This window comes from Cavia porcellus, unplaced genomic scaffold (assembly GCF_034190915.1).
Source record: "Cavia porcellus strain 051 isolate PalLab524CR breed Dunkin Hartley unplaced genomic scaffold, mCavPor4.1 scaffold_29, whole genome shotgun sequence".
Lineage (NCBI taxonomy): Eukaryota > Metazoa > Chordata > Mammalia > Rodentia > Caviidae > Cavia > Cavia porcellus.
Genome location: NW_026947512.1, coordinates 3819446 through 3847105, shown reverse-complemented (window position 1 = coordinate 3847105; position 27660 = coordinate 3819446). Strand labels below are relative to the sequence as shown.

General features: G+C 43.0%; 1 protein-coding gene across 9 annotated transcripts in view; it reads left to right on the top strand.

Moving 5' to 3' along the window:
- Npl (N-acetylneuraminate pyruvate lyase) overlaps window positions 1-27660 on the top strand; it is a 44230-nt gene that overhangs the window by 6925 nt on the left and 9645 nt on the right. For 6 of the 9 annotated variants that reach the window (XM_003474924.5, XM_013158080.3, XM_063240181.1 and 3 more), the window contains 8 exons: window positions 6519-6592; window positions 9473-9560; window positions 18714-18771; window positions 20876-20951; window positions 22650-22742; window positions 24642-24790; window positions 25450-25496; window positions 27306-27390. In XM_003474924.5, the coding sequence (XP_003474972.1) occupies window positions 6519-6592; window positions 9473-9560; window positions 18714-18771; window positions 20876-20951; window positions 22650-22742; window positions 24642-24790; window positions 25450-25496; window positions 27306-27390 (670 nt within the window). The remainder of the gene's footprint in view (window positions 1-6518; window positions 6593-9472; window positions 9561-18713; window positions 18772-20875; window positions 20952-22649; window positions 22743-24641; window positions 24791-25449; window positions 25497-27305; window positions 27391-27660) is intronic. The other 3 variants (XM_063240183.1, XM_063240184.1, XM_063240185.1) reach the window with 1 other exon arrangement.

Here is a 27660-nt window from a genome sequence, read left to right as displayed (position 1 = left end):
AGCAAGACCCTGTCTCAAGAAGAACAAAATGATAAAATAGAGTATCACCAGCTTTGCCACCAAGTACCTCTTTTTACCCATTGAGTGCTTTTATACTCTGAAAAGAGACCAGTCACGGTCACTCTAGGAGCGATTCTGACTCTGAGAGTGCAGTTCTGTGGCACTGTCATTAGCTACTCTATATAACCATTTGAGACTGTATAAAGTACATGAAAGCCAGTCTTCCTTCACCCTGCATCACAGTGAGCTTCCCAGTAAACACATCTGGTCGCGTCGCTCTCCTCTTGAGAGATCACTGTTAATTTTCTTTTGTTGAAGTCTTGCTATGCGTGATCCAGGGAGCCGGTACCTGAGTGTCATAAGGGAACTTTGCAGGATCTCAGGCCTACCCCATACTACTGAATCAGAGCCTGCATCTTAATAGTGGCCCCAGATGATTCTTTAGCACGTTAAAGTCTGAAGTAAACTAATAAAGGTTAAAGCATAGGCTCCCTGGGAGGGCTTGGTAAATCCTTCGTAATCTGTCTTTCATTTCTGCTGCCTCATTTCTGTTTCTGCAGGTGCCCTTTCTTCCCCTCCAGGATGCTCCTGTCTTTATGGATTCTGTGTCATCTGCCTCTTTCCACCACCCACTTTCCTCTCTCTGTGAGGACATTTCTATTTATCCATCAAACCACTAAAGGGCTGAAAGGAATTTCTCTTTCCCCCTCTAAAAGTCTGAGTCCTTAAATCTGCTGAAATAAACTTACTGTTTAATAAACAATGTAAGCATACAGATATATTTAACATGCACTTGTGCACAGGAGCCATACAGAATACACACTGCAAAACGGGACCAGGTGGTTGAAGCTTACATCTCCTTGTCAGAGGTAGTGGGCAGCAGGGGTCCAGGCACTTCTAGAAGGAATGAATGATTTTCAGGAGAAATCAGTGGGCTGAAGGAGTAGAAAATAATTTGTAAATTTTTCCCTAGAAGCTAAATGAAACCAAACACACAGTAACTGTGATAAAATGTCTAGGTGTAGTAACATGTGCAGTCTTTCTTCCTGTGATGGCAGATTAATCTTCTCTTGTCAACAAAGTTTAGGCAGATGATAAAGACAGAAATTGTGTTCCTCCTGGAGTCTTTAGGGGCTTCCTCCAAGGAAGCTTTAGAGAATGCATTTCACCTTGTGCCTGGGGACGAAGCAGGAGGAGACCGGAAAGCTCTTGCCTCTAAGGCCGTTTCTAATGTTCTGCTCTTCTCTTTTCTTTTCTTTCTTTTTTTTTTTTTAAATTTCTTTTCCTTTCCCTTCCCTTTTTCTTTCCTTTCCCTTTTTCTTTTGTAATCCAGGCTGGCCTTGAACTCACTATATAACCCAAATTGGCCTCAGGTTTGCCATGACCCTCTCGCTTCAGTTTCTGAATGCCAGGATTACAGTCATGTGCCACCACACCTAGATGCTTCTAAAGCTTTTTTGTTACCTTTAGTTCAAAGTGCCAAGCATACCAAAGTGCCGTACCTTGAGCTACAGTTTTCCAGCTCCAACATCAGCCTTTAGTCATTCTTCTCCATTTCCCCTAAGAGAGTTTAGAGGCTCTTTTTCCCCTGTGATCCCCTAGCACCTATGATTACCTTTTTGCATTGTATTGAAATTATTTATTTATAATAACTATTAAAATAAGATTGTTATGTGCCTGGGTCTTCCAGCTGGCTTTGAGCTGTCTTGCCTTATTTAACAGGTATTTGCTGAGTGCCAGGTACTGTAGAAGGCCTGGCTTATATCTTATTTAGCCTTGTAACTTCAGTATCTAGCAAAGTTATGCCACAATTTTGTTATTTCATGAGTGAATATAATATAGAGATAGCATGCTGATAGTCAAGAGAAAAAATGGAAAGAAGTTTACCCTGATTGAAAATCACCCTGGGTCTTGTGTTTTCTTGTTTTTTCTTTTTTTCTTTGTGTGTGTGTGTGTAAGTGTGAGTACCAAGGGTTGAACTCACAACTTTGCACTTGCCAGGCAGGCACTGTGCCGCTGAACAAAACCACCGTGGGCATTTTCATTGACATAGGTCAACTAATCTTGACAATGCAACAGAGCTAAAGCTCTTTTTTTGCATTTGGAAAAGCTGGGATGTTAAAGGCTAGCACCCTCTCCCCAGGACACATAGCTGCAAAGGGAAGGTGTTTTTCCATCCATCCCAAACACCTAACCATCCCTTTTTTTTACCTTTTCTTTCTTACCTTTCCCTAATTCCTTTTCCCTTCGTTTTATTTTTGTGTTTTTGTTTTTTCAATTCTGAGAATTAAACCCAGTCCTTATATATGTTGGCTCGCACTCTATCACTGAAGTATACCCCCAGGGCCTGTCTCCTTGGTCTACACTAAAAAAAAAGAGAAAGACTCTTGCTTTCCTTTGTAACTTCAGGAAGGCATTTTTCCCTTTGGGCAAGTATTTTAGATTGGCCAAACTTTCAAGAAAAAAGTTGTGTTTCTTAAATGTGTCTGGCTTCAACATGAAAATTTTTACAACTCTGAAACAAACTTCATGGGGCTGGGTATTTAGCTCAGTGACATAAGCACCTGCCTGGCAAGTGTGAGGTCATGAGTTTGATGCCCAGTGCCAAAAAAATAAACCTCTTACCACTGTCAGAGAGGGCCTGGCAGAATTGCATTCGTTATTGTCTCTTTATCAATATTTGGGAGGATAGGTGGCCAGGCTCCCAGATCAGAGTATTATCAGCCTCCAGTAGGGTGGGACATTCGTTCCCTACACTGCTGCCCAGGGAGTTTTGTGTCATGTGCCAGGAGGGAAAAACAGCAATGCTGAGTTCTGTCTGAAAAGCTATTTCAAAAAAGCTGTCTTGGGGCTGGGGATTTAGCTCAGCGGCATAAGTGTCGTGAGTTCGATCCCCGGTACTGATAAAAAGGAAAAAGACAAAAAAAAAAAAAAAAAAAAAATATATATATATATATATATATATATACATATGTATATATATATAAAGCTGTCTTATCTTTGTGCCCTGAGAAAAGAGCTGTAGAATTCTCTTACAATTCCACTGTGACAGGGCCTAAATTTGTGGTAAAAATAATTTGATAAGAGTTCCTTCCTTTTATGGGTAAACTAAATGCTAGGAAAATTAGCTAAATTATGTTCAGCCATAAGATGGAGTATTGTGTTGTCAGTATAGTAATATGTTATCTAAGAATGTGGAGAAATGCCCAATTTAGAGTCCTAAATAGAAAAATATTATAGAACTTCTATAATATCATTATAGTCACATAAGAGGTCAGGTACTGTATATTTGTGAATAGAAAAATATCAAACTCCAGGAAGAATCATTTCCAAGTTTTTTCTTTTTTATTGTGTATATTTTCTAAAATGATCTATGTAGTTTCTGTAGTAGGAAAAGAAAACAGCTAAGTACTTTTATTTTTTTATTTTTAAATATGTCATGTAGCCAAGGCAAAGGATCTGCACTCACAAGACTTGGAATTAAGACCGTAGCCTGGGATTAAGTAGGAGAATGGCAAGTGAGCTGTTCAGGGCCGGTCATCCTCCCTTGAGCTAGCTGTGCTTAGATGTGGTCTCACGGCTCACCGAGGAGACACAGGTAGAGTACAGCCTGCACCAGGAAGCTGACATGACACCTCACTTCTGTGAGCACCAAGCCCCAAATGCGCAGAGAGACAAACAATGCAAGTTCCTCATTTTGCATTCTTTCTAGTGACCTCCTGCTAATTAGTACAGGACCTTAGGCCATCAAGTGAGACCTAGGAATCCTGTAGAGGATCCTGTGGAAGTAGAACCAGGGAAAGGGACAAAGTCCCCAAAGAGAACTATGAACACTTTAACCCTACCACATGAGATGACTGTGATAACTGATGACCGCCCGGTTGGCTTCGCTGGGTCCACTTGTGACTGGGCCTCTGGGTGTCTCTGCCAAGGGCTGCAGCCTGGTCTCTGCAGAGCCAGGCAGGGTTCTGAATGGCCTCAGATGTCCTGGGGAGCCCCTGAGCCTCAGGCGGGGCAGCCACTTTTCTTGCCTACAGTATAGAAGTGTAACCTGGGCATCGTTAGATATCCTGGCTTTTCCAACAGAGCCACTTTTGTTTACATTTTATATTTTACATTTACATTCTTTTACATAAAAAATTCTGACCTTATGAGAGTCAAATAGAACATATCTAGAGGTTGCCACTTTTCAATCTCCAGTGTTCCTAAGGATATTTAATAGTTCCCAAAAGACCATAGGTGCAAAGTCATTTTCTTTACAACTCTGCCACTGCCCAGGAATTTTACTATTGCTGCCATTCCTGTAGGTTAGAGGCATGTTAGAAGAAAAAGACAAGCTGCTTTCTCCATTCTTGAAGGGACAGATAGTTCATCACCCATTACCATTCGGTCTGAGAGGAACTGATGGACAAGGCAGCATTCTCCCCGGCCAGGCTCAGGGATTGTGGCAGGGAAGGGAGAGGGTGTACGTGGGAGCTGTACCCAGCGAGATCAGCAGACGAGTGAAGTTCTCTGAAGAAATAGAAGGAGTCTTGAGTTTCACACATGGACCTAGGTCTGCCTACCTGAGGCTGCAGCCAACACCCTAGAAAGAGAGCACCACCAGGATAGGGCCAGATGGCTGCCCTGAGTACCGCTGGGAGGAAGGGAGTCGGAGGGTGCTGCCCTTCTTCCCCGTCCAGACCTAGTTCCTTGGTGTCTCCTTGACAGCCTCCCTGCTTGGCATTCATCAGTCCCTCTTAACCCCTACATGTTTAATTTTTGACTCAGTCAAAGCTATTGTATTTTCCTATTTTAGTTCATTATCCATATCTACACTATATTTTTTACTCAGCTACCATAATAGTGAAATTTCAAAACCTCGTGCAGTGGTAGAAACTGCTGGTAAAGGCGGGGATCCTTTAGGTGTTCACATCCCCACTCTTTGCACAGCCTTGGTTCAGCACCTGCTCTGTGCCAGGCACAGGTGAGGGAAGGGAGGGGCAGTGCTGTGGCATTGTGACGTGAGCCACGTGGAGGGCTTTGTTCCCTCTTAACCTCAGTAAAGCAAACCTTTCTCTCCCTTTTCTCTGAGCACACCATGGGCAGTGTTCGCCTCTGCAGTCCTTGTTTTTAGTCTGTTTGCTTCCCTTTCTAAATTAGTTAAGTTTAGGTACACATAATGGTCACTTTTGTCATCGGGAGTTTTACCTGTACGTGATCTAACTTGACTCTTTTCTCCCCATTCCCATCCCCTCTCTTCAACACCTCTTCCCCTCCTTATTTACAAAAGCGTTGTCCATTTTTGCCTTCTTTCCTCATCATTTTTTTTCTCTTCATTCCCCTCCTACCTCCCACTTGACCACGTCTTTGCTTCTAATCTCCGAGTCAGCCGTGTTCAGCTCCTTGTTCCTATTCTCTGATAAATACCCTTTGATGTCTGTTTCCTAAATGCATCAGATTTTTGCTCTATTTTTGTTGTTTAAAGAACACAATATGTAAAGATGAAAAGAATGTTAATAAGGCTAAAGTTAAATTAGGAGTCTCGGTTCCTACTAACAAAAGTACAAAAGGCAGCCAACTAGTACTTAGTGTTCTTGGCAGAGTGACCGTGGTGCTGCCACATTAACCCAGACTCGCCGCACCGTGTCCCTTCGTATTTTCTCACACCATCGCCTGTCGCCCATCCTCCCCATCTGTGCGTTACATGGGGACAAATCACATAATACAGTCTTTCTGAGTCAGTTTATAGATTTTTTTTTTTTAACCAGGAATCAAACTGAGGACCTTGAGCTTGCCTGACAAGCTCTATGTCCCTGAGCTATATCCCAGGCCCCATTTTACAGATTTTCAAGTCAGTGTGATTTTAGGAAAAATTTCCCTGTCGCCTTTAGGATCAAGCGCCTGGCCCAGGGAGGGGAGGACTGTATGGCCTTGGGCCTGCATTTTTAAGAACACCAATGCTGCTTTCCCCAGACCTCTCTTTGAGGGGCAACATGGCAGCAAAATTCCCCTCCAGCTGTTAGTCTTTTCAGTATGAAACTAGCAAATACAGATGGACTTAAATCTACCTGTGTTATCACCAATATTAAGTGCTGAAATTCTTATATTACTGAGTGAATTTTCCAATCTAAGCCTAAGAAATAATGTTGCCCACCAAATAGAAAATATTAAGTTCTCATCACATCCTTGTCCCCAAGCATCACTCTTCCTAAAAAAGAACAAGAGAAGAGAGAACCACTTTTAAAATATTACGAGAGGTGCCGTTTAAATGCAGAACCTCTCTTGATAAGTGGTAGTGTTTTGCTCACTTAAGTCAGGCACTCAGCACAAGGGAATCTGGAGGAGAAGTCACTAGAGTCAGAAAAGCAGCAGCAAAACAAAGGCGTTATTCAGAGCAGTCCAAGAATTCGCTAACTGGCCAAGTGGATTTTTAATGTCTACTAACAAGATAGAGCAGTGTGTAGCCATAGGAATTGGAATAGTCCTCTAAAAGACTAAATGTGCACTCTTTTCAATTTTTTTCCCCTGCCTTTTAGAGAAATCAACTTTTCAGTAATTGGTCAGTATGTGGATTATCTTGTGAAAGAACAGGGAGTGAAGAATGTTTTTGGTAAGTTACCTTGCATTTTCTCTGTGTATTTCTCATTCAGTCTTTTGAAGATAGATCTCACCTGGCTACTGACCAGGCAGTCATAGAATCACCGTGTCACAGGCTATGCTAACTAAAGGATGTGCATTTGTGGGCCCACCTGTGTTTGATCTACAAAGCACCTCAGGATCTCATTTGGTAGTGTGCCAACTGGTACGGTACTGTTTTTATTGCCATTTAGAAATAAAAGTCTGTAGCCCAGTTTTTTGATTAGGCCATTCAACCAAGAAGTGGTAGCTCAGCTCTCGAAAGAACAAAATCCTCTTAGCTTCTTAGGAAAGAGATTTGGTCTGTCAGCATCTGAGCTCGCAAACTGTGAGTGGAAGAAAGACTCCCGCAACACAGAGGGACCTCAGTTCTATCATTTGTCTCTGCTCACTTCAGAAGCAGTGAAGGTTGTAGGGGCAGGAGGGGCAGATCTTGAACAAATTGAGCTGCTCCTTACATGGCATTCTGGGCTCTCAGCTCCCTGATGGGTTTTTTGGAGGGTTTTTTTTTTCTTTTTTTTTTTTTTCCTCCAATATTGGGAGGTGAACCCAGGATCTTTGCATTGAGCTGCAAGCCAGCCTTCCTTTTATTTTTTATTTTGAAACAAAATCTCCCAAAGTGGCTAAATTGCCCAGGTTGGGCTGGAATTGTACTCCTCCTCATTCCTCAGCCCCCCAGTGTGCTGGGATTTGCCAACACATCCAGCTTAGTTTTTTGTTGTCTTTTCTTTTTTTATAAAGAAAATAAAGCAAAACAAAACAGAACAAAGCAGTTCAGAACAAAACAGTGCAAGCAACATGGGATTTCAAAACAAGACAACAGGAAACCAACCATGGCTACCAAGTGTCTCCTGATCTCCCCAAAAGAGTTGTCTGTGCCTTCACATACATTGAATTCAAACAAAACAAAACAGTATAAAACTGATCAAAACAAAAGAATGAAAGCATTACCAGCCTTCAAAACCAGACAACAGGAAAATCAACAGTGGCTACCATAACATCTCTTGTTCTCTTCAAAATTGCTGTCCATACCTTCACACATATTGAAATCAAATAATAGGAAACAGACTAAAACCAACAAAAAATGAATAAAAGCATTATTGGGCTTCAAAACAAGATGATAGAAAATCAGCAGTGGCTACTATAATGTCTCATTTTCATACCAGTAGCTGTTCATACCATTACATGTAATAAAATCAACTCTTGTAAATCCTTTAGAAGTTCAAGGCATGTATAAACCTATACAGGTACATCTATCCTTTCTGTATTAAAGGGAAAAACAAAACAAAACAAAATGCAAGAAAAACAAAAAACAACAGAGACAAATAAGTAATAACAAAGAGCCCAAAATAATTACAATACAGGCTTTCAAAACAAGGTGGTAGGAACATAACTAATGTTATTTTGCATGGTTATCTTCAAAAGAGTTACTCAGATTATCAGATATAAACATGCAAAATTGATCTAATCCTATGAATGTTAGCTGTTTTGTTCCAAGAACTAATAGAAATAGTTGTATAATCATCTCAGCTATCTTGTATATATATACAAATTTATTTTTTTTAATTTTCTCTTCCTCCTTTTCTCTTTTTCCCTGAGTTATTTTCCCCCTTTGAGCAGTTCCTTACCTTTTCACAGTATTTATTGAAGACTTGGTATCTTACTTACTCTTTTAGTTTCTTACTCTCAGGAGATAATACAATATTTACACACGTGAGTTTGATTTATATCACCTATGAGTATGGATAAAAAAGATGTATTTTTATACAATGGAATACTACTCAGCTATTAAGGATCACACGGAGGTTTCAATAGGTAAATGGATGCGACAATACACCCAGCTTTGAATGGGTTTTCAGTCAGAGGACACCATATTTGGGCCCTAGAAACACCACAATAGAAATCAAACCAGTTAACACGTGCATGAAAAAGTGACCCAAACCTCATGTCAAAACCTGGATCTGACTAGGGAGCCACTCCGTGGCCCCTGCGGCTCCAAACCACAGTGGGGAAGACAGACATGTACTCCTCAGCAAGAACTTGGTCTGTGTGCCCAAGGCGTACTTGAAGTATCTTGAGCCCCTAAAGATAAGAACAACATTGCTTCCCCTCTCCCCTGCCTCCCCAGCCCTCCCTATCCAGCCCAGCGCTCCGCACTTGGAGATTCAGAGTGTGGCCTGGCCTCGTGAGGCTCCCTGCTGCCACTGGCATTTGCCTACCCTCACCACGAGATGGTTAAGTAGGAGGAAGACGGAAGAGAATGAGTTTAGGAATCACATGGTTCTGGGTCACACGTAAATTATTTGCTGTTTCAGGCATCATGTTTTCCTCTATGAAGATGAATCATTTGTTGCTTTACTGAGTTGTAAGAGAAAGGGCATACATGAGTGCTTGCTACAAAAGGTGTGTACTCTGTGCTTGCTTACGAATGATTTCTGTAAGTCGCACCATGTCAAACTAGAAAGTAATTTTTGATTTATAGTATGCAGAGGAAATCCTACTTAGAACCTGCTCGACCTGCCATTACCGAAGGGGACTGATTTTCCTGCAGTGAGAGGCCAGGTATAGAACTGGATGGTGTACTTGGAGATCGGCCTAAGATGTGGGTAGTTATCTCTGGAGGCCAGGCTGGATTTGTAATTATAGATCACAACTGCCTTTCCACTGCTCTTGACAAGGTACAGGCAGAAAAAAGACAGAGGCTGAAGTGAAAATGGACACGTGGCATTTCCCCACCCCGCTTCATTCCCATGTTTCTCTAGGTTCTTCCTCTCAGGCAGCAGTCTCTGAGCCTGTGCTTGCAGGGGATAAAGGCATCGGCTGTTCCCACTGACTGACTCTTTGTTTGGAACAGTGAATGGCACTACAGGAGAAGGCCTGTCCCTGAGCGTCTCTGAACGTCGCCAGATCGCAGAGGAATGGGTGACACAAGGGAGGAACAAGTGAGTGGCTCCAGTGAAATAAATGCGGTACATTCACAAGAGCTGTGTTGACTGAGGCTCTTCCCCAGTGGCCCAGCCTTCCTGCTGGGCCAGCGGTCAGCTGGGGGGAAGACAAGCAGGGACCTGGGCATCCTGCCTTCAGTGGTCAGGTGCTCCTTCCTGCCCTCCCTTCCTGTGTGGAAGGCCAGTCACACTGCTGGGCACACGTGGCTCCCATCTGGAAACCACCTCTCATCCTTCTAGAGGGTTCCCTGTCCTTGGGCTGGAGGGAGGCAGGGATGGTGCTGGGGGCTGTGGAGTGCCTGGTTCTCCCATGAAACCGGTCCCACTCCTTCCCTCCTGAAGGAGGGTGCCTGATGCTTAGGACAGCTTTCGCCTTCTCTCAGGTCTCTGCATTTGTGTACGTGCGTGCGAGAGTGCATGTGTGTATGTATATATGGCTTGGCATGTTCTTTAAGTTGCTTCCTGTTGCATAGTTGGGGGACTTTCTATACCCTCTACACTTCTATGTAGTGGAAGCTTTTTGTTACAGCGCTCCGTTCCCGCCATGGTAAAACAAGCAGGACAGCAGGGTTCCACAGGCACATCGGTTCACCAAGCCGTATTTACTGGCTGTTAGATTGTCATGTGTTGGTTCTCAGCAGGGCCCCAGGAACATAAACCAAGTCTGTGCCCTCAGCCTGCTTCCTATCTGGTAGGGAGTCACATGATGAAAACCACCGTGCGACCCTCTGATAAGTGTACACTTGGGGAGGAGGGAGTGCTTGGAGTTGCCTCAAGTGGAGGGAAAAGGCTGGAGGTAAATCCCACATAGGCCTGGAGCACAGGTCTCCACGTCAGCCCACACCCTCCTCAGGGGTCCTTATGGGGCTTCTGAGCACCTTGAATACCTTGAAATTAGGCACCAAATTCCAGTGTACATCCCAGAAGCGTTTGTGGAACTAATCCTTCTGCTTTCAGCTGTTCTGGAGGTAGATCTGGGACCCAGAAAGATTAACAGCCATGGGCAAAGTGGGAAAAGAAGAGGGCGAAGGCTGAACGTTAGGAAAGCAGTAGGAACGGAGGATAGAGGTGAGAACAAGGACAAAAAGCCCTCCGAAGGGCAGCAGAGGAGAGGCTGAACCCTGTCACTGCTGGTAAGGAGAAGGAGCATCAGTGTGGCAGAGTGACCCAGAGCTCTGAGGGACTGCCTCCCTGCCTGTGTAAATGAGAGATGATACCAGTGCCTTTACTTGGGTGTGGTCATGAATGCCTGTAATGCCAGCCTTCTGGGAGGCTGAGGCAGGAGGATCTAGAGTTCAAACCCATCCTCAGCAATTTAGCAAGTTAGTAAGATCCTGTTTCAAAAATAAAAAAGAGGTGGGGTATAGCTCATTGTGACGCCCTGGGTTCAATTCCAATATCACAAGAAGAAAAAGAAACCTATTTTATGGCATTGTGATAAAGACTACAACACATAATACTAAGATAACAGTTTATAATGGATGGTGTGTTTGATTACAATCATTATTAGATGCCATGAAAGTCAGGAGAAGGAGGCCCAAGGAGACCCTTAGCTTGACACGAGGAAGTCATCTTCGACTTGAGAAAGAGGGGGCCTGGCCAGTTTCCGCAGGGAATCCAGACTGCAGTGATCTGCAGGTGGGTGGCAGGGCAGAGAGCCTGGCATCCTCCCAGACTGAAAGGAAGGAGAGACAGAGTAGCGACTAAGGAGGAGCGGGTGTCCTAAAGTCAGCAAGCTTGAACATCGTGTGTGCTGAAAGGGCTCTGCTTCAGGACAGATACCGAAAAGAGCCATGTCTCTGTACTTTCAGGAAGGTGTCAGAGAAGTGGCTAAAAAGGAAAAACCACCTGTAGACACAGCTGAGAAATGCAGTACTGCGTGCACCTGTAGGTAGGGGTGTAGCCGAGCGCAGAGCAGAGAGGCCAGGAGCCTGAGTGCGATGCTATATTTATGGCATCTGGGGAGCAAGGACATCTCATTGGGTGGAATTTCAAGCTTGACTAGAGGAGTCAACTTGGAGCAGCCACTGTGAGAATGGGACAGGGAAGTGAGAAGTGGCCACCCTGGCCAGGAGACTTTGGAAGTCACTGGGTGGTTCATATTGCAGCCCAAGGCGCTTCTCCCAGGTGGTGTCTGGCAGGCTGGGGAGGCCAGAGGAGTAAGTGCATGATGGCCTAGAAGCAGGAGGACAGAGGGGTGAGTGAAGCTGCTGGTGACTCCTCCCTCCACTCGGAAGTCTCCCGTTATCCCTGGGAAACAGACATCTGTGGTGTCGCCCCCCAGCTAGGCATCCTTACCTAAGACACAGCAGAGCAACAGTGCCTGGAGACTCAGTGCCTGGGTGTGAACGGGATGCGGGTCTGCGTGGCAAGAGGGCAGCGAGAGGCCCGCAGAGCCCCTGGGAAGCCTGACCCCGGTGACTGGACGCGCTGCTGAGCTCTTAGCCCGCTGCTGCAGGGCTAACTGTGGCTGCTCCCCCAGCCACAAGGACTCGGAGCAAAACTCCTAAGAATGTCCTGAGGAGTTAAAAGGTAGAAATGGCTTTCTTTTTCTTTTTTCTTTTTGGTGGTCCTGAGATTCGGCGCAGGGCCTCACCTGCTAGGCCAGCGCCCTCCCACAGAGCTGCATCTGCAGCCTGGAAGCAGCTTTTAGAAGAGATGCATCTCTCACAGGACCAGTTCCCTGGTTCTACCCTTCGAGGTGCCTCTTCAGTTTCCTCTCCCACCAAGAATATCTCAGCATTTTACCTACTGTCAGGTTCCTTACACCATCAAACACAAGGCTAAAACAATACTTGATCAATATAAATACTCAAGTATGGGTTAATCAGTTACTATTTTTCAAAGTTCTGCTGTTTGGTTGAGCCTGGACTGTTGAGGAGTTTTTTGTTTTTGTTTTGCTGGTTTTTTGTACAATGCTCAGGATTCTTCTCTACTATTTTAATAGCTTTTGCTGGCTCCATTCCATTTCATGTTTTGTTTTGTTTTATTTGTGGTACTGGAGATCGAACTCGGGACCTGCACAGTGACCTATCTCCCCAGCTCTTTTTATTTGTTTTGTTTTGTTTTGAGACAGGGTCTCTCTGAGTTGCTAAGTTGCCCACCTCTGTCTCCTAGAGTATCAACAGTAATTAGGTTGGTTGTGTTTGATGTCAGCAGACATTTCCCCCTCCTCCCTCTGTCCTTCACTGTCATATTTAAGTCCTCTTAGTTCATAGTTACCACCTCCAGGTGCTGCATGACTGTGAATGTCTGTAACTGCAGCATCTTTAGATGACACTCCTCTTCTGACCAAGCTTGAGGATGTTCCTGCCTCAGTGAGGCCACGGGTTCTATGGCAGCCGTGAGGAAGGAAGGAAGCTGTGGGTCACAGCTCCAGCCTAGTAAGTCACAGCTTGTCACTGAGGCTCCCTTTGTGGATGCAAAGGGAACATAAGAAATTAGCTCCCGTGGTCCCTGCACTCAGAGCTTGAGCTCAACTCTGCTCTTCCCACAGGAGGATTTCTCTTTTTCCTTTGTAGTTTGCCTCGTTTTTCACTTTTTTTTCCACTAAAAAGCAAAAGATTCCTTTTTTAATGTCTTCCCACCTTGTAAAATCAATAGAAAACAAAAGAGAAAAAAAAAAAAACAAAATAAGAAAGAATAAAATCAATTAAAATAAACCAGAGTAAGTGATACAAGACTTCCAAACCTTTTGAAATCAACAATAGCTGCCACAGTGGCTTTGTTGTCTTCAAAATAGCTGCAGATACCTTCAGACATATTAACAATCAAACAGAGCAGGACAGAATACAAACAATAAAAACAAAACAAGGAATGCAATAAAGAACCTCAAAACAAGCCAGTGGTAAATACAGGATGGCTTCCATAACATGTTTTGCTTTCTTTCAAATAGCTGCTCCTGCCATCAGAATTAAACAAAACAACAGAGAATAAACCTCAACCCAAAAGAAAAAACAATGAAAATGATACGTTTTTGGCGGGGGGAGGGGGAATGTCCTCCCTGTAGGTGTCTTGGTCTTTTCCTCCACAGTCTGTGGAGAGGCTTGGGTCTAGCTCTCAAAAACATTTTTTTTTTTTATTTATTTAAAGAAAAGGAAACGAAAAAAAAATACATGGAGATTTAAAAAAAAGGGCAGAAATAATTCTAAATTACAGACAAACAAAAGGTAAGAAATTGCCAGTTGATAAGTTACAAATTGTCATCTTCGAAATGGCTGTTCAGGTTATAGAATTAAAGTATATAGAATGACATTCAAAAAAAAATGACCCTACAAACCATTCTGCTCTATGGCCGAACAAAAGCTCCGTAATATGATTATCAGTCCCACCTATTTGTTTTACATCTCTAAGAGGATAAGGTTAACCATATCAAAACAGAACAGAACATTTAAAAAAAAATAAAAAACAATTTAAAGAAATACAGATTTCAAAGCAAGTCCACTGGAGATCTACCTTATCTAACTGTCTCTAGCTTCTTACAAATAGTTGTCCCTAACTTCACCCACTTTCTATACTTATTGCATATTATAGAACTAATCAAATCATTACAGGATGATGGAGTCTTTTTAGGTCCTCAAGTTCCAAATTAGGGAAGACAATACCAACTACCATCGCATCTCTCATTCTCTTTGTGATAGCCGTCCCCATCTCTGCATATGCTGAAGTTGAGCTGAAGAAGCCAGTCCAGAGTCATTTTAATCAGCAAGCAATAGATTGCTAGAATTTATATTATAATGCTACAAAATAAGCCTCGGGTTTTTCAGGTCTCTTCCTCAGAGTATTTGTTCCTATCCTCTCTGTATTATAGGGAAAACCAAGTCATAACAAGACAACGAAACAATTTCCTAGATAAACATGCAATGGATAGGACTTATAAAACTATAATATAAATGATCTTCCATAGCTACTATGTTTTCTCTTGTTATTTTCAATAGATTTGTCGACAACACTGGCTTATTATAGTTAAACATACTATCACCTATTTTTATAAAAACTTATCTTTGACTGCATTGTAGTATTTGAGAGCTGTTACTGATTCATACCAGTATGGATATCCTTTACATCTTGTCATGCTCAGAGTAGTTTCCTCTACTTTTAGGGTTGATTCTAACATGCATACCGATTTCAAATAGGATCAGTCAAGGCCAACCAATAGTCTTATGATTCAGATACAATTAAGATCAGTCATAGTAAGACAATGTAAGTAATACAGAATTTCAGCCTAAGTCAATAGGAAAGTAAGGATAGTTGCCGTGGTATAACCTGCTATTTTTGGTTCTAGAGGTCTGTGTCCTCAAATCTGATATGAGTGGACAGACCAGAACAAATTTAATTCAATCTAAATATGTCACTAGGACTACTGTCTTTTAAATCGTTATACACCATTAGCAATGACCTCTGCTTTTTTTTTTTTTAAATATAGTTTCAGAGCTGTCTCTACTAAAGACTAGCTTACCGTCTCTGCCTCATGTCTGCTACTCCACTTTTCTGCTATAATTTGTCCACCTTATTCCCTCATTCCATGGTCTGCCCCGTTCACTGAGGCTTCTCTGCCACTGTAGCTGTAATCCTGATATCTCTTCCTCTCTTTCTCTGTAATGTCCTTCAGCGCTCTCTGTAGGGTTGGATTGGTGGCCACGAACTCCCACAGTTCCTCCTTGTCTTGAAAGTATCTTATTTCTTCATTAATTTTTAGAGAGAGTTTTGATGGATATATGAACTTAGGTTGCATATTTTTTTCCTTCAGGACTTGGAATATTTCTCCCCACTCCCTTCTTGACTTAAGAGTTTGTGTTGATAAGTCTGCTGTTATTTTGATAGATTTCCCGTTATAGGTAACCTGCATCCTTTCTCTGGCTGCTTTTAATATTCTGTTTTTTTGGTGGATTTCTGGGATCTCGATTATTATATGCCTAGGCATAGATCTGTTTTGGTTGTAGGTAGCTGGCGTTCTGTATGCTTCTTTTATCTGGATATCATTTCTTTTTGCTATACGTGGGAAATTTTGCTTTAATATCTCTGTGAATATTTTTTGTATTTCATTTTTGGATGTTCCTGCTTCCTCACTCACATTCTTTATCCTTAGGTTATGTATCTTTTTATCATCTTCCAGTTTTAGAATTGCTTCTTTCTGGTTCCTTGTTATTTTTAAGAGGCTTTTTCTTTCACGTTCATAAGCCCTAAATCTCTCTTCAAGTTTCAGAAGGTTGTCTTTAGTTTCTGTCAAGGCATTTTGCCAATATTCAATGGAGTTCTGAGTTTCCTGATATTCTCTTTGGATCTGTTTCATGTATTCTAAGTTATGCTTAAATTCTTCTTCAGATGCTTCTCTTTCTTTTCTGATTTCCTCAGTTCTTCCATCTGTGTTCTCTTGGGCGGGGCTTGTCATTTCTTTAATTAATCTCTTTATATCTTGCCTCACTTGGATCAGGAGTACATCTTTAAATTCCTCTATGAGATCATGTAAGTACTTTTTAATTTCGGCTGATGCTGTGTCGAGTAGAGGATGGTTACTGTGCTTGTTCTCTTCAGTGTTTAGTTCTCTTGGGTTTAATTTCTCCTGTTGAACAGCTGGAGGTTTTTTTTATTTTTATCTCTTGTCATGTTTCTGGTTTCTTTCAGACTGTCCTGGAGTTCTCTGGCCCTCTCCGAATTGCTTAGGGCCTTTCAGAAGCGTGCTGGCTTGAGTTTTTGCTGTCCTCCCCAATTTGCTGTTATCTGGGGTAGGCTGGGATGTAGGGGCGGTACAGTCTAGTCTCTAGCCTCTGTGTCAGTTAGTTCATAAATTAGGCTGTACTTTCTGGTTGTCACTGAGTTGTGACTATTTTGTATCTGCTTATTGGGCCCCAAGCAGAGGCTTGGTTTAGCCCCAGTAGCTCCTGCCAGTTCTCTTTGAATCAGAAGCAGCTGAGTAATGGCACAGGATTCTGCCCAGGTCCCAGCCGTTCTCTTCCAAACCTCTCTGTGATAGGTGCACCAGAAAAGCAGATCTGCCCAAAACAAAGATGGCTCCCACTAAGTTCTCTGTGGAGCTGAAGCCAACAAGTAATCAGGCTCTGCCAGGACTCAAGATGTCTTCCACCAGCCCTCCCTACAGGGGGATCTGGTGATATCACCAAGCTGCGATTTCTGCCGCCAGGCTAATATGTCTGCACCAGACTCTGTGTTATTGATTTCCCCGTGGTGGCGGGCCAGCTGTTCTCTGGCCAAACCCAGCAGTGGCGGGGTTTTCTGTACTCACCAGAGTCCGGTGCAAGTCCTCGTTCCGGGACCGCCGCACACCAAGCTGTCCACTTTTCCCCCACTCGCGGCTCAGCGCTGACCGGTCAGATTTCTGTGCACCGTTTAGATTTGAATCGCCAGAGCTTTGTACATCCGCGCTGGTGCAGCGGTGCAGAACTGGCTGCTACTTGGAGTCTCGATCTGGGTCTCAGTTTCCCGCGGTCTCCAAAAGCAACTCAGCTTTTCGTGCTGGGTCCACGAGTCTGTTTGTTGATTTAAGGGCGCGGGATTTGTAGCCTCCGGTCTCAGCACGACTTTAAATCCTCCAGTTGTACTGTCTTGGTTAATAAGAATCGCTATCGATTTGTCTGGTCTTCTCCATGCTGTCTTTTTTTATCTTTGAGTTTGAATTCTCTGGAGAGATTCTTCGCTCGATCCCCTAGCTCGCCGCCATTTTCCTACCCCCCTCAAAAACATTTTAATGGGGGCTGGGGATTTAGTTCAGCGGCATAAGTGCCTGCCTTGAAGCAGGCAGTTGTGAGTTCGATCCCCGGTACCTATAAAAAGGAAAAAGACAAAAAAAAAAAAAAAAAAAAAAAAAAAACATTTTAACGGGAGAACTGCTGCTTTGAACTTACTAGGTAGCCCAGGATGGCCTGGAACTCAAGGTGATTGTTCTGCCTCAGCCTCCCAAATGCTGGGATTACAGGCATGAGCCACAATGCCTGCTCAAACTTGTGATCCTCTTGCCTCAGCCTCTCTAATAGCTGAGATTGAGATTAAAGGCTTGTGCCATCATGTCCAGCTTAGTGTGGCTATTTTTTTTTTAAGTTTTATTAAGATATGTTTATAATACATAATGCTGTGGTCTTGATGTACAAAAATTCTTTCTCCTACTCTTGAGTAGGCAGCATAAAATGTGTGCCAGAAAACATTTTCCAAGTTCTTTGATCAGGTAGTCACAGTTAACAACAGTAGCAAATGAAGTGGGCAGAAAAAGGCAATTTAAAATAACTTTGAGTGGTGGCCAGTGCACTCACTAAATGAGAACAGAGCATTTTCCTGTATCTTTTCTGATTTTATCAGCACTAAATTAATAACCTTGTATTTGGGGAGGGTTGTTTTGTTTTGCTTTGTTCTGCTTTGTTTTGACACAGGGTCTTACTTTGTAGTCCAGGCTGGCCTCAGACTCGCAATGATCCTCGTGACTCAGCCTCTCAAATGCTGAGATTACAGGCATGCACCATCACACCCAGTGAATAACCCTCTATCTTTTTTTTGTACCAGAGATTGAACTCATCCTTGTCAGGCAGGCGCTTACACCACTGAGCTAAATCCCTGGCTTTCTGTCTTTTTAATATTTGCACTTTATAATGATTTTCTTTGATGGTGATGGTACTGTGAGATGAACCCAGGGCCTTCACACTCACCTGCATCCTGAGACACCTCACCCCCTCCCACCTTGTATTTTAGTTTTTTGGGTTTTTGGATTTTTGGGGTTTTTTTGTTTTTGTTTTTGCTTTTGTTTTTTTTTTGTTTTGTTTTGTTTTGTTTTGTTTTTTTTTTTGGAGACAGAGGCTTGCTAAGTCACTAAATTGCCAGGTGTGCTTGAAATTGCAATCCACCAGCCTCAGCTTCCCACAGTACTGGGATTACAGCCAAAGACCAACCACGCCCAGTGGTAATGCTTTTACTACTTTTTGATTTTATTGTGATTTTTGGAGTTATTAAATATTTTTAATTTGCAAAAAAATCACAGTAAGACCTCTGAATTACAGTCGTTTATAACAGATCACTGTAGAACAGTCTTGAGATTGAGATTAATAAAGTATTAGCTAACTAGGAAAACCAGCATTAATGTGGACAATGCAATCCTTCTGCGTTTCTAAACCTCAAGGGACCTGTCAGTATTTTATCTTTTTGCAGGTTGGACCAGGTGGTGATTCATGTAGGGGCACTGAGCTTGAAGGAGTCACAAGAACTGGTACGTGTGCAGATCCACACGGGAGAGGCCACGGAGATCCTCCACTCTTAGCTGACATTAGTGTTAGTACCGGAATTGTCATGTGCGATGCTCTGCCAGAGGAGGAGAGGTGTGGGGCTCCAGGAAGCCACCATCTAGTAGCAGGCCTTGAGCCATAGAAAGACCGGGACCCATGGGGATGCCACAGTGGAACGGGAGACCATGGGACTTTCCTCCAGAGGAAGGAAGGTAGATGTGAGTGTAACTAAATTTGCAGGCTGAGAGCAAAGCCTGATCCAACTTCCGTTTTCTCTGGGAAGCGGAAGGCCATCTGCTGGACATACAGGAGGAAAAGGGAGGTCAAAGAAGGGTGGTAACTGGCGTGCTATTTTGGAGAACGGGGAGAAATCTACAACCCAGGAGGACTGTCCGGGGTGATGGAAATGCACCAATTGCCAGTGGTAAATCTGTGCTACCAACCATTCACAGAGCTGTGCAAGTTTATCCCCAGGACATTCTTCAGCTAGAAGACAGGGACAAGAATGCAGATATGGATTGCTGTGGGTTCAGGGATTAACAAGTTAGGATAAAAGACAAGAGTTTGGTGCCCTTAGGCAAACCACAAGGAAAGACACATTACTAGAGTGGATAAGGCTGGAATCAGAACTGAGAGCCTTTGTTTCCTCTTTCAACTACAGTCTATGGAGTAGAGAGGCTTTTTTCTCTTTTCAATTGATTTCTGATGTGTGCTAAGCACTTTAAAATACTGTTCCATCAAGATGTAAAGATCATGTCATCCACTGGGTTGACTGCTAGACAGTACAGAGGTCATCTTGGAGCTAATCCTTTAGTGTAAGAATAACCTGGAATCAGGACAGAAGGAAGCGATAATACAGTTGTCCACTGATGTACAGCTGTCCCCTAGATGACCCTTGAATAGGCACTGTGTTTACCCTCTCGTGGGTATTTTTTTTCTCTTCCTTTCAGCTAATGTTATTCTACTCTTTTCCTAAATGGAATACTAAACAAGTAATTTCAATACATCCCATTTAGTCGGATGTGGTGGCACATGCCTATAATCCCAGCATTCCAGAGGCTGAGTCAGGTTCACCGCAAGTTTAAGGCCAGCTCAGGCTATACAGTGAGTTCAAGAGCAACCTGGACTATATAACAAGACCCTGTCTCAGACAAACAAACACATTTTGATTCTGTGTTACTGAAAGTATAACCAATGTTCTGTTTGGTTTTTGAGTGTTTCTTTGTTTTTTTGTTTTGTTTTTTGAGACAGGGTCTCACTATGCAGTTCAGGCTGACTCACTAGACCTTGAACTGGCAGTGATCATCCTGTCTCAGACTCCTGAGTGCTGACTGAGATTACAGGCTGGTGCCACCACACCTGGCTCTAACTTACTCCTACAGAGAATTAATCATCTCTATTAGATACAGACATTACAAGTTAACATTTCACCAAGAAGCCCTTTTCCCCTCGGTAGTGAAACACCTTCAGAAGCAATCAACAAGTATCTGCCAAGGCCCTGTTATGTGCCCAGCTCTGTGACTGACCTGCACACAACGGTAAAGAAGATCTGAGTCCTGCCCTCAAGGAATGCACACTCTAGTTGGAGGACAGTCACCACATGCAGCTCTCCCGCAGTGTGGTATAGGTTTAGGTGCTCTACTTGAGGTAGATTAAAAATGGGTGCACAGGGAAATGTTAATTTTTTTCTAGGAGAATTTTAGAAAACAGCAGAAGCATGTTATAATATAACTCTTGTTATGAGTATAATCTTAACTTTTCTCAGCTGCCTTCCCAATGTGCCACTAGATGGAAAGATAATATCACTCAGTAGGCTGACCAGTAGAAGAGAAATTACACCTGCAAGATCCTGTACTCACAGCTATAATTTAAATGGAACACATGTTTCCTTAGCCAGGTTTTTTTGCACTGACAGAATCTACAGAAGTATTGATTAAGTGCATGGCTTTTCTCCACTAAGGATCTCTATTTTGCAACCTGTGATTTTCCTGGCTATATCTTCATTAATTTGGCCAATGTTTTCACTCTAATGGAACTCTGCTATCTAAGCTGCAGATGACTGTAATAAATCACATTCTTCTTGTGCAGGCCCAGCATGCAGCGGACATAGGAGCTGACGGCATTGCTGTCATTGCACCTTTCTTTTTCAAGCCGTGGAACAAAGGTAAATAGGTGGGTCTGAATGCACCGTGCCTCACCGTGTTGGCTTCTTGCTTCCATTCAGAGTGGTTATATTTAATACATGAAATCATACAGGCCGAAGTTGCAATGGTAGATAGTGGTTGTCTAAAATACTTGCTCACCCTGGATGCACAAATGCATTGCTTTAAAGCACCTCAAGTCTTTTGCCAGTAATCTGATTGGTTCATCCACTGAGCCCAGTTGGCGGGTGCCTATCTGGTCAATTACATGTGTATCAGAATCACATGCCAAAGCATGGAACTATTTTTCTCAAAAAAAGGGAGGACAAGAGAATGGCATTTTGAAACTATATGTCCTATTGAGAGTTGATGAACAATGATAAATTTGAAAAGAGATTTAACAGAAATGTCCTTTGTCTTCCAAAACATCAGAACTTTCTTCTCTACCTCCTTCTTCATTCTTGGAAACTATTTATATATCTAAGTCTCGGTTGATTTTTTGATCCTTATTGATTAGTAATAAAAGAAATGCAAAGTTTAAAAGGATAAAACCAGATGTTATTTGTATATATGATTAAATCCATGGGTAAAAGTATAATAGTTCAAAATCATCATGAAATATTACCTCTTATTAGATACAAAGTTCTTAATGTTGATAAGTAATTTAAATATTGCTTGAGATTTTGTTTTGCTTTGTTTTGTTTTTTTGAAACAGGGTCTTACTACATAGTCCATGCTGACTTGAACTCACTATGTGCCCCCCCACTTGCCTCAAACTCATGGTGATCCTCCTGCCTCAGCCTCCTGAGTGCTGGGATTACAGGTGTGAACCACCACACCCAGTCTAATTTAAGAAGTTAGAATGAACATTTTAAAAGTTTTTTCACATGACTTTATACATTCTTATAGAGCAGAACTTCTAAAAAGCAAAATAATGAATTATACATAATAATTTTATCTGAAATATGTATCAGAGACTTAAGTCATCACAGTATTAAGAGAAAGTCCATAAAATTCTCTTTCCTACAGTCACATCTACAGTATAAGCAGTTCTTTGTCATCTGCAGTAATTCACAGTGGGAGCTCACCTGAGAGTGCAGGGAGCGCTCTTCCTCAGTAAAGAGCATGCTCTGATCTGTTTGCATCTGTCCTCCAGGTGAAAACCATCGAACTCTGGTTGAATCTGTATAAAAGGTGCCACCAGTCTTATAACTTCTTTCTTGAAGCAGATGTTGTTTACACTTTCATTATCATTCTCTCAGTAACAACTGTAGTGTTTTGATTCTTGGGCATAATCTCTGCCACACGCGTTAAGAGCACAGGAGTCCTACCTGACTAGTTTCAGGTTTTTACAAGAGCATCAAATGATTGTCTCCTACGATAGAGGGAAGTTTGCACCAGTGTTTTTTACTGTTTTGGAGGAGCACAGTTGGCTAAATACTGGATCCAGGACCTTGGCTATGTTAAGTATGTGCTCTACCAATGAGCTACACCCTCAGCCTTGATTTTTTTAATGGTAGTTTAGTATGAGAGGGGAAAAAAATCATCATATTTTGGCCTTTCCACAGAACAAAAAAAATGAAATGGTTGAAAAGACATTGCAGTAGCGATATCAACTTCCAGGGTAGATGGCTGCATTTCATCAGATAGTTCACTTTTTATGACGGAAAGCCACTGTTTCCCACTTGTTTACGCCGTGACGTGTCCTCCTGTTCTTTCAGACGTCCTGATTAACTTTCTAAGGGAAGTGGCGGCGGCTGCTCCTTCGTTGCCCTTTTATTACTATCACATTCCTGCCCTAACAGGGGTAAAGAGTAAGTACTGCTTCTCTTCATATTTCCTCCTGACTCTGTATCTCACCGTCTTTCACTAAAAGTCCTCCACTCCATCCACCCTGTCCCTCAAACACACAGTACCACTGAGGAGATAGTTCAGTTTCGCAAGATATGCCGTCGCCCTCTCCCAGCCCTCATCAGCCATTTACATCTCCTTGCAGTGCAAGGTGACCTCCAGGCACTGAGAGCGCACACTGTCACTCCACCACATAGGCCTCCGATTCTCATGAGAAGACACAAGATCAAAGCCCAGCAAGGGCCGGACATTGTCTACCTTGTACCTGCTGTATTCTCAGCCCACAGGAAGATACCCTGATCTTTGCTGACTTTCTTCTAGCTTCTTTTTAGTATTGCTATACTTCTCCAATGAGATGACTTTTTTATAATTAGATGAAATTTATTAGATTATTTTTTAAAACCCATTATTTGCTACCTCCTACAAAAAAAAATTGGAGACTGTGCTTTGTCAGTATTCTTATTTACTCTCACACGTTCAACACTAAATACTTCACCTCTGGTCACCAAAATGAGATACTCAGTGTGGGAATTTCACCCCACCAACAACCACTTCTGCACTGGACACTAATGGAGCATCCAGTAACTCAGTTTCATTCTGACACTGTCTAATTCAAGATAGCATCTGATCCCGCAGGTCGACGGCTGAGTCCCAGGAGATTGTCCCCACTTCAGACCCTGCTTATGATCTGTGCTTCTGATGAACTGGCAGTAAGTCAGTTTTCCCATCACCCTCCTCAGGTTTGATTGATTTAGTAGCTCACAGAACTCAGGGAAATGTTGTACCTACATTGTCTATGTGCTACAAAGGATAAGGATACAGATGAGGAGATGCATAGGGAAAGACGTGGAAAGGGGTAGGGCCTTCCCACTTCTTCCCTGAGTTTAACCACTCTTCAGGAGTCTCCAAGTGTTCAGCAACCTAGAAATTGCCTAAACCCTGTCCTGTGGGGTTTATGAAAGCTTTATTAATTAGGCATGATTGATTACATTGGCTAGTGATGATCAGTTCAATCTTCAGACCTCTCCTCTCCCAAGATACTGGAGGATGGAACTAAAAGTCCCAACCCTCTATCACATGATTAGTTCCTGACATCCAAAATGTCCAGGAGCCCACCAGACGTCACAAAACATTTCTGTTGGGTCAGGTGTGGTACTATATACCTGTAACCTCCATAAGTGCTAGGCCAGCCTGCCCCACAAAGTGAGACCTTATTTATAAATAACAAGAAAAAAAAAACTAAAATGCTGCCTAGAAAGTGTGAGGTACTGAGTTCAACTCCCAATACCCCCCATATATATATATATATATATATATATATATATATGTATAATCAAGATGCTTCTGTCACCCAACACATTCCTCAGGCTTTAGAAATCATCAGATGTACCTATCACTCAAGAAATTCCAAAGGTCTTAGAAACACCACTTCCTAAACCAGAGTCAAAAACCAAATATCACAGTGGTGACAAACCCACATCACAGGTCCCCTGCAGGCTGCTTGTTATCACTGATAATTCTAAAAGGTTCACCATCACTAAAATATCAAAACAAAAGATCCTCCTGACTCTTACACATGCAAGGAATTTGGGAACACTTTCACAGGAGTTGGGGGTAGAGATCAAGTATATATATACCCACTATCATTGTATCTAGCTGGTATCCTCAAGGAAGGGAAATTTTAGGATTGTAACTTAAGGGGTACACAGGATCCGCTGGGCAGGGGCAAGCAATTGCGCCATCTGCTGCCATCTCTGGCTAACAACAGGTGGAGTGGCTCTGTGCTGACGGGACCCTACCAGATCTTATTTGATGTTCTCTGTTGCTGGATAGATTAGAGGGGCATTTTCTGTTTTGAACAGTTCGTGCTGAGGAGTTGTTGGATGGCATTCAGGATAAGATCCCTACCTTCCAAGGTCTGAAATTCAGTGACACCGACCTCCTAGACTTCGGGCAGTGTGTGGATCAGAATCACCAGCGACAGTTTGCTTTGCTCTTTGGGGTGGACGAGGTAAGTCATGCTTGGGTGTATCGCAGCAGGGCAGGTTCTCTCCAAAGCAATTCGTGTTTATATGTGTTAGGTCTGAAAAGAAGGGGGAAGAGGATGGGAAGAGGGAGAGGAAGAGGTCCGTGGAAGGAGTGGAGTGGATGGCCGTGAAAGTAGTGGGCGGTTGTGGCTGCAAAGATAAGAAATATAAAATATAAGTAACCTTTATTTCGGGAATGTGGGGAGAGACCCCCCCGCCCCGGCCCCGGGGCGCAGCATCTCCATTGCACCCGGGGCCGTGGTTATTCTGGGAACACAGGGAGAGGAGACTGGCGCACTGGCCGCTGGAATCTGGCGATCTCTCTCTCTCGGACACGTGGCGTGGGGGAATCTAAATAGCCTAAGCTTAGGGCAGTGCCCTAAGGCCATTAGAGATGCACAGGTATTTCATTGGCACATGTTTAGCGCCAGAGACAGGTTCCTAGAGATGGGGGTATAGGGTTACAGGTAAATCTATAGGGGGCGGGGGAGGCAGGAGTCCCCTAACTTGGCTGCAGCTTTTCCTGGTTAAAGTGTCCGGTCTGGGCCAGCAACTCTTTCAATATGGTCGCTGTTTATGTGGCTGCATCTCTTTACTTTCGTTTTTTCAATAAAGCGAATGTACTCTCTCTGTGTCTCATTAGCAACTGCTGAGCGGCCTGGTGATGGGGGCAACGGGAGCAGTGGGCAGGTAAGCATGGCCTGTTTCCCCAGCTGTTATAAACTCCCTGCTTCTCCTAGAGGCACGCTCCTCCAGCATGGTTACCTTCTTGGGTGTCCATCCTTTCCAGTAGAAGTTGCCGTTGGTTCCATACTTGTTTAGTGGAATGGAATTAAGTGGGGCTTGGCTGTGTGTCAGAAACCCAGGCATCTGACATGGTGCACCAGTCATTGTAGTTACAGGTGAGACTTGAGCAGAGACACACACAGGGCCTGGAACTTACTGGAATCAACCTGAGTTCTATGGACCTTGGTGACCAGCGTCTCAGGGATAGTCACACACTGTCCATGCCAGAAATTTGATTACAAAAACACTGTCTGGGTATAGTGACACATACCTATGGTCCCACCGCTTGAACGGCTGACACAGGAAGGTCACTATGAGTTTCCTGCAGGTTTGGGGCCAGCCTGAGCTACAATAGTGAGATCGTATCTTTAAAAAAAAGTTGATTATGGATAACAAAAATCCACTCAAACTAGATCATGTAGAAGAAGATAAATTTTGTTTTTAAAATATTGGGAAAGCACAGGCACAGTGGCACATGTCTGTAATCCCAGCACTCGGGAGGCTGAGGCAGGAGGATCATTACGAGTTTGAGACCAGCCTAAGCTACAAATTAAGCTCAAAGCCAGCCTGAACTGCATAGTGAGACTCTTTCAAAAAAAAAAAAAAAAAGGGCCAGGGATTTAACTCAATGGTGGAAGCGCCTACCCGGCAAGCACGAAGTAGTGCGTTCAGTCCCTGGTAAAAAAATATATATATCCTAATAAAATATTGGGAAATTAGCTGGACATAGTGGCACAGTCCTGTAATCCCACCTATTAGAATTCCATACTCTGTGTGAGTCTCGTTTGGACAATTTAGAGACTTAATGAAGCCTTGCCTCAACAACAACAAAATTTAAAAAGGGTTGGCAATGTAGGGTAATGTGAAGGTGCTATATTCAATCCTCATTACCAGAGAAAAAAGAAAGAAAATCCAAGCAGTAACTGTTTTATTTTAGTGCTGAGAATTAAACCCAAGGTCATCGCACTCATATCCTCTACCACTGAGCCACATGTCCAGGGCTTTTATTTTACTTTGAAATAGGTTTTGTTAAGTTTCCTGGGCTGACTTTGAACTTGCAATCCTCCTGCCTTGGCCTCCCTCACAGCTAGGACTGTAGGCATAGGCCACCATGCCTGTCCCTCGGCAGTCTTTTTTTTAGAAAAGTAGAAATTAGACACTTTCTAGGGGTTTGAGAACATGATTTATGTTAAGTCCCGGGGATATGATAAGCACTTACTAATGGTCCTTAATCTTGTTACTATATTACTACTCACATGGAAACCTTTAGGGGAGGCATTTAGATAATTCGCTGGCATCTTCCACTTTTACTGTGGTGCTCCCTGCACCCAGTTTCTCAGCACAGTGATTTAGTGATTTAGGACTTGACTCAGATGCTACATTTTATCCACAGTTCTCTCACACTACACTTCTGTGTATGCCCTGGGCCAACTGTTGGCCTCATTCAAATATGCCTCCCCATCAAATATGTCTCATCTTTTTTAAAACTCTTTTCCATTTTCCTCTTTTCTTATTCTTTTGGTATTATCTGCCTTCCCTGTTGCACTGTTTCATGTGACTGGAGCACTCAGAATTGAAGACAGCCTGATCCCCTCAAAATAAAAATATGGGATTCTTGGGTAATTGTTTGCCTTTTCAAACAACAAAAGTGTGAAGATCTTGACCTTCCTCATTGAGTTACTGAGCTTGCAACACTTGCTTTTGTCTTGCCAGTACTTATAACTACCTGGGAAAAAAGACAAACCAGTTATTGGAGGCCTTTGAACGGAAGGACTTCTCTTCAGCCCTGAGCTATCAGGTAAGCTTTTTCTTCCCTTCACATGAATCACATAAATCACAGCCGTTTTCCTCCCCTACTTGGAGATCCTTTATCCTCCTCCTTCTGCATTCCTGGCGCATCTGCTGCCCTTAATGTGGCCTCACTGCCTCCCTTGTTTTACCTTTTTTCTGTTTCTTACTTTTACTAGCTTAAAACTGAATCTGTTAGGGGCTGGAGATTTAGCTCAGCGGCATAAGCGCCTTCCTTGCAAGTGTGCGGTCTTAAGTTTGATCCCTGGTACCAATAAAA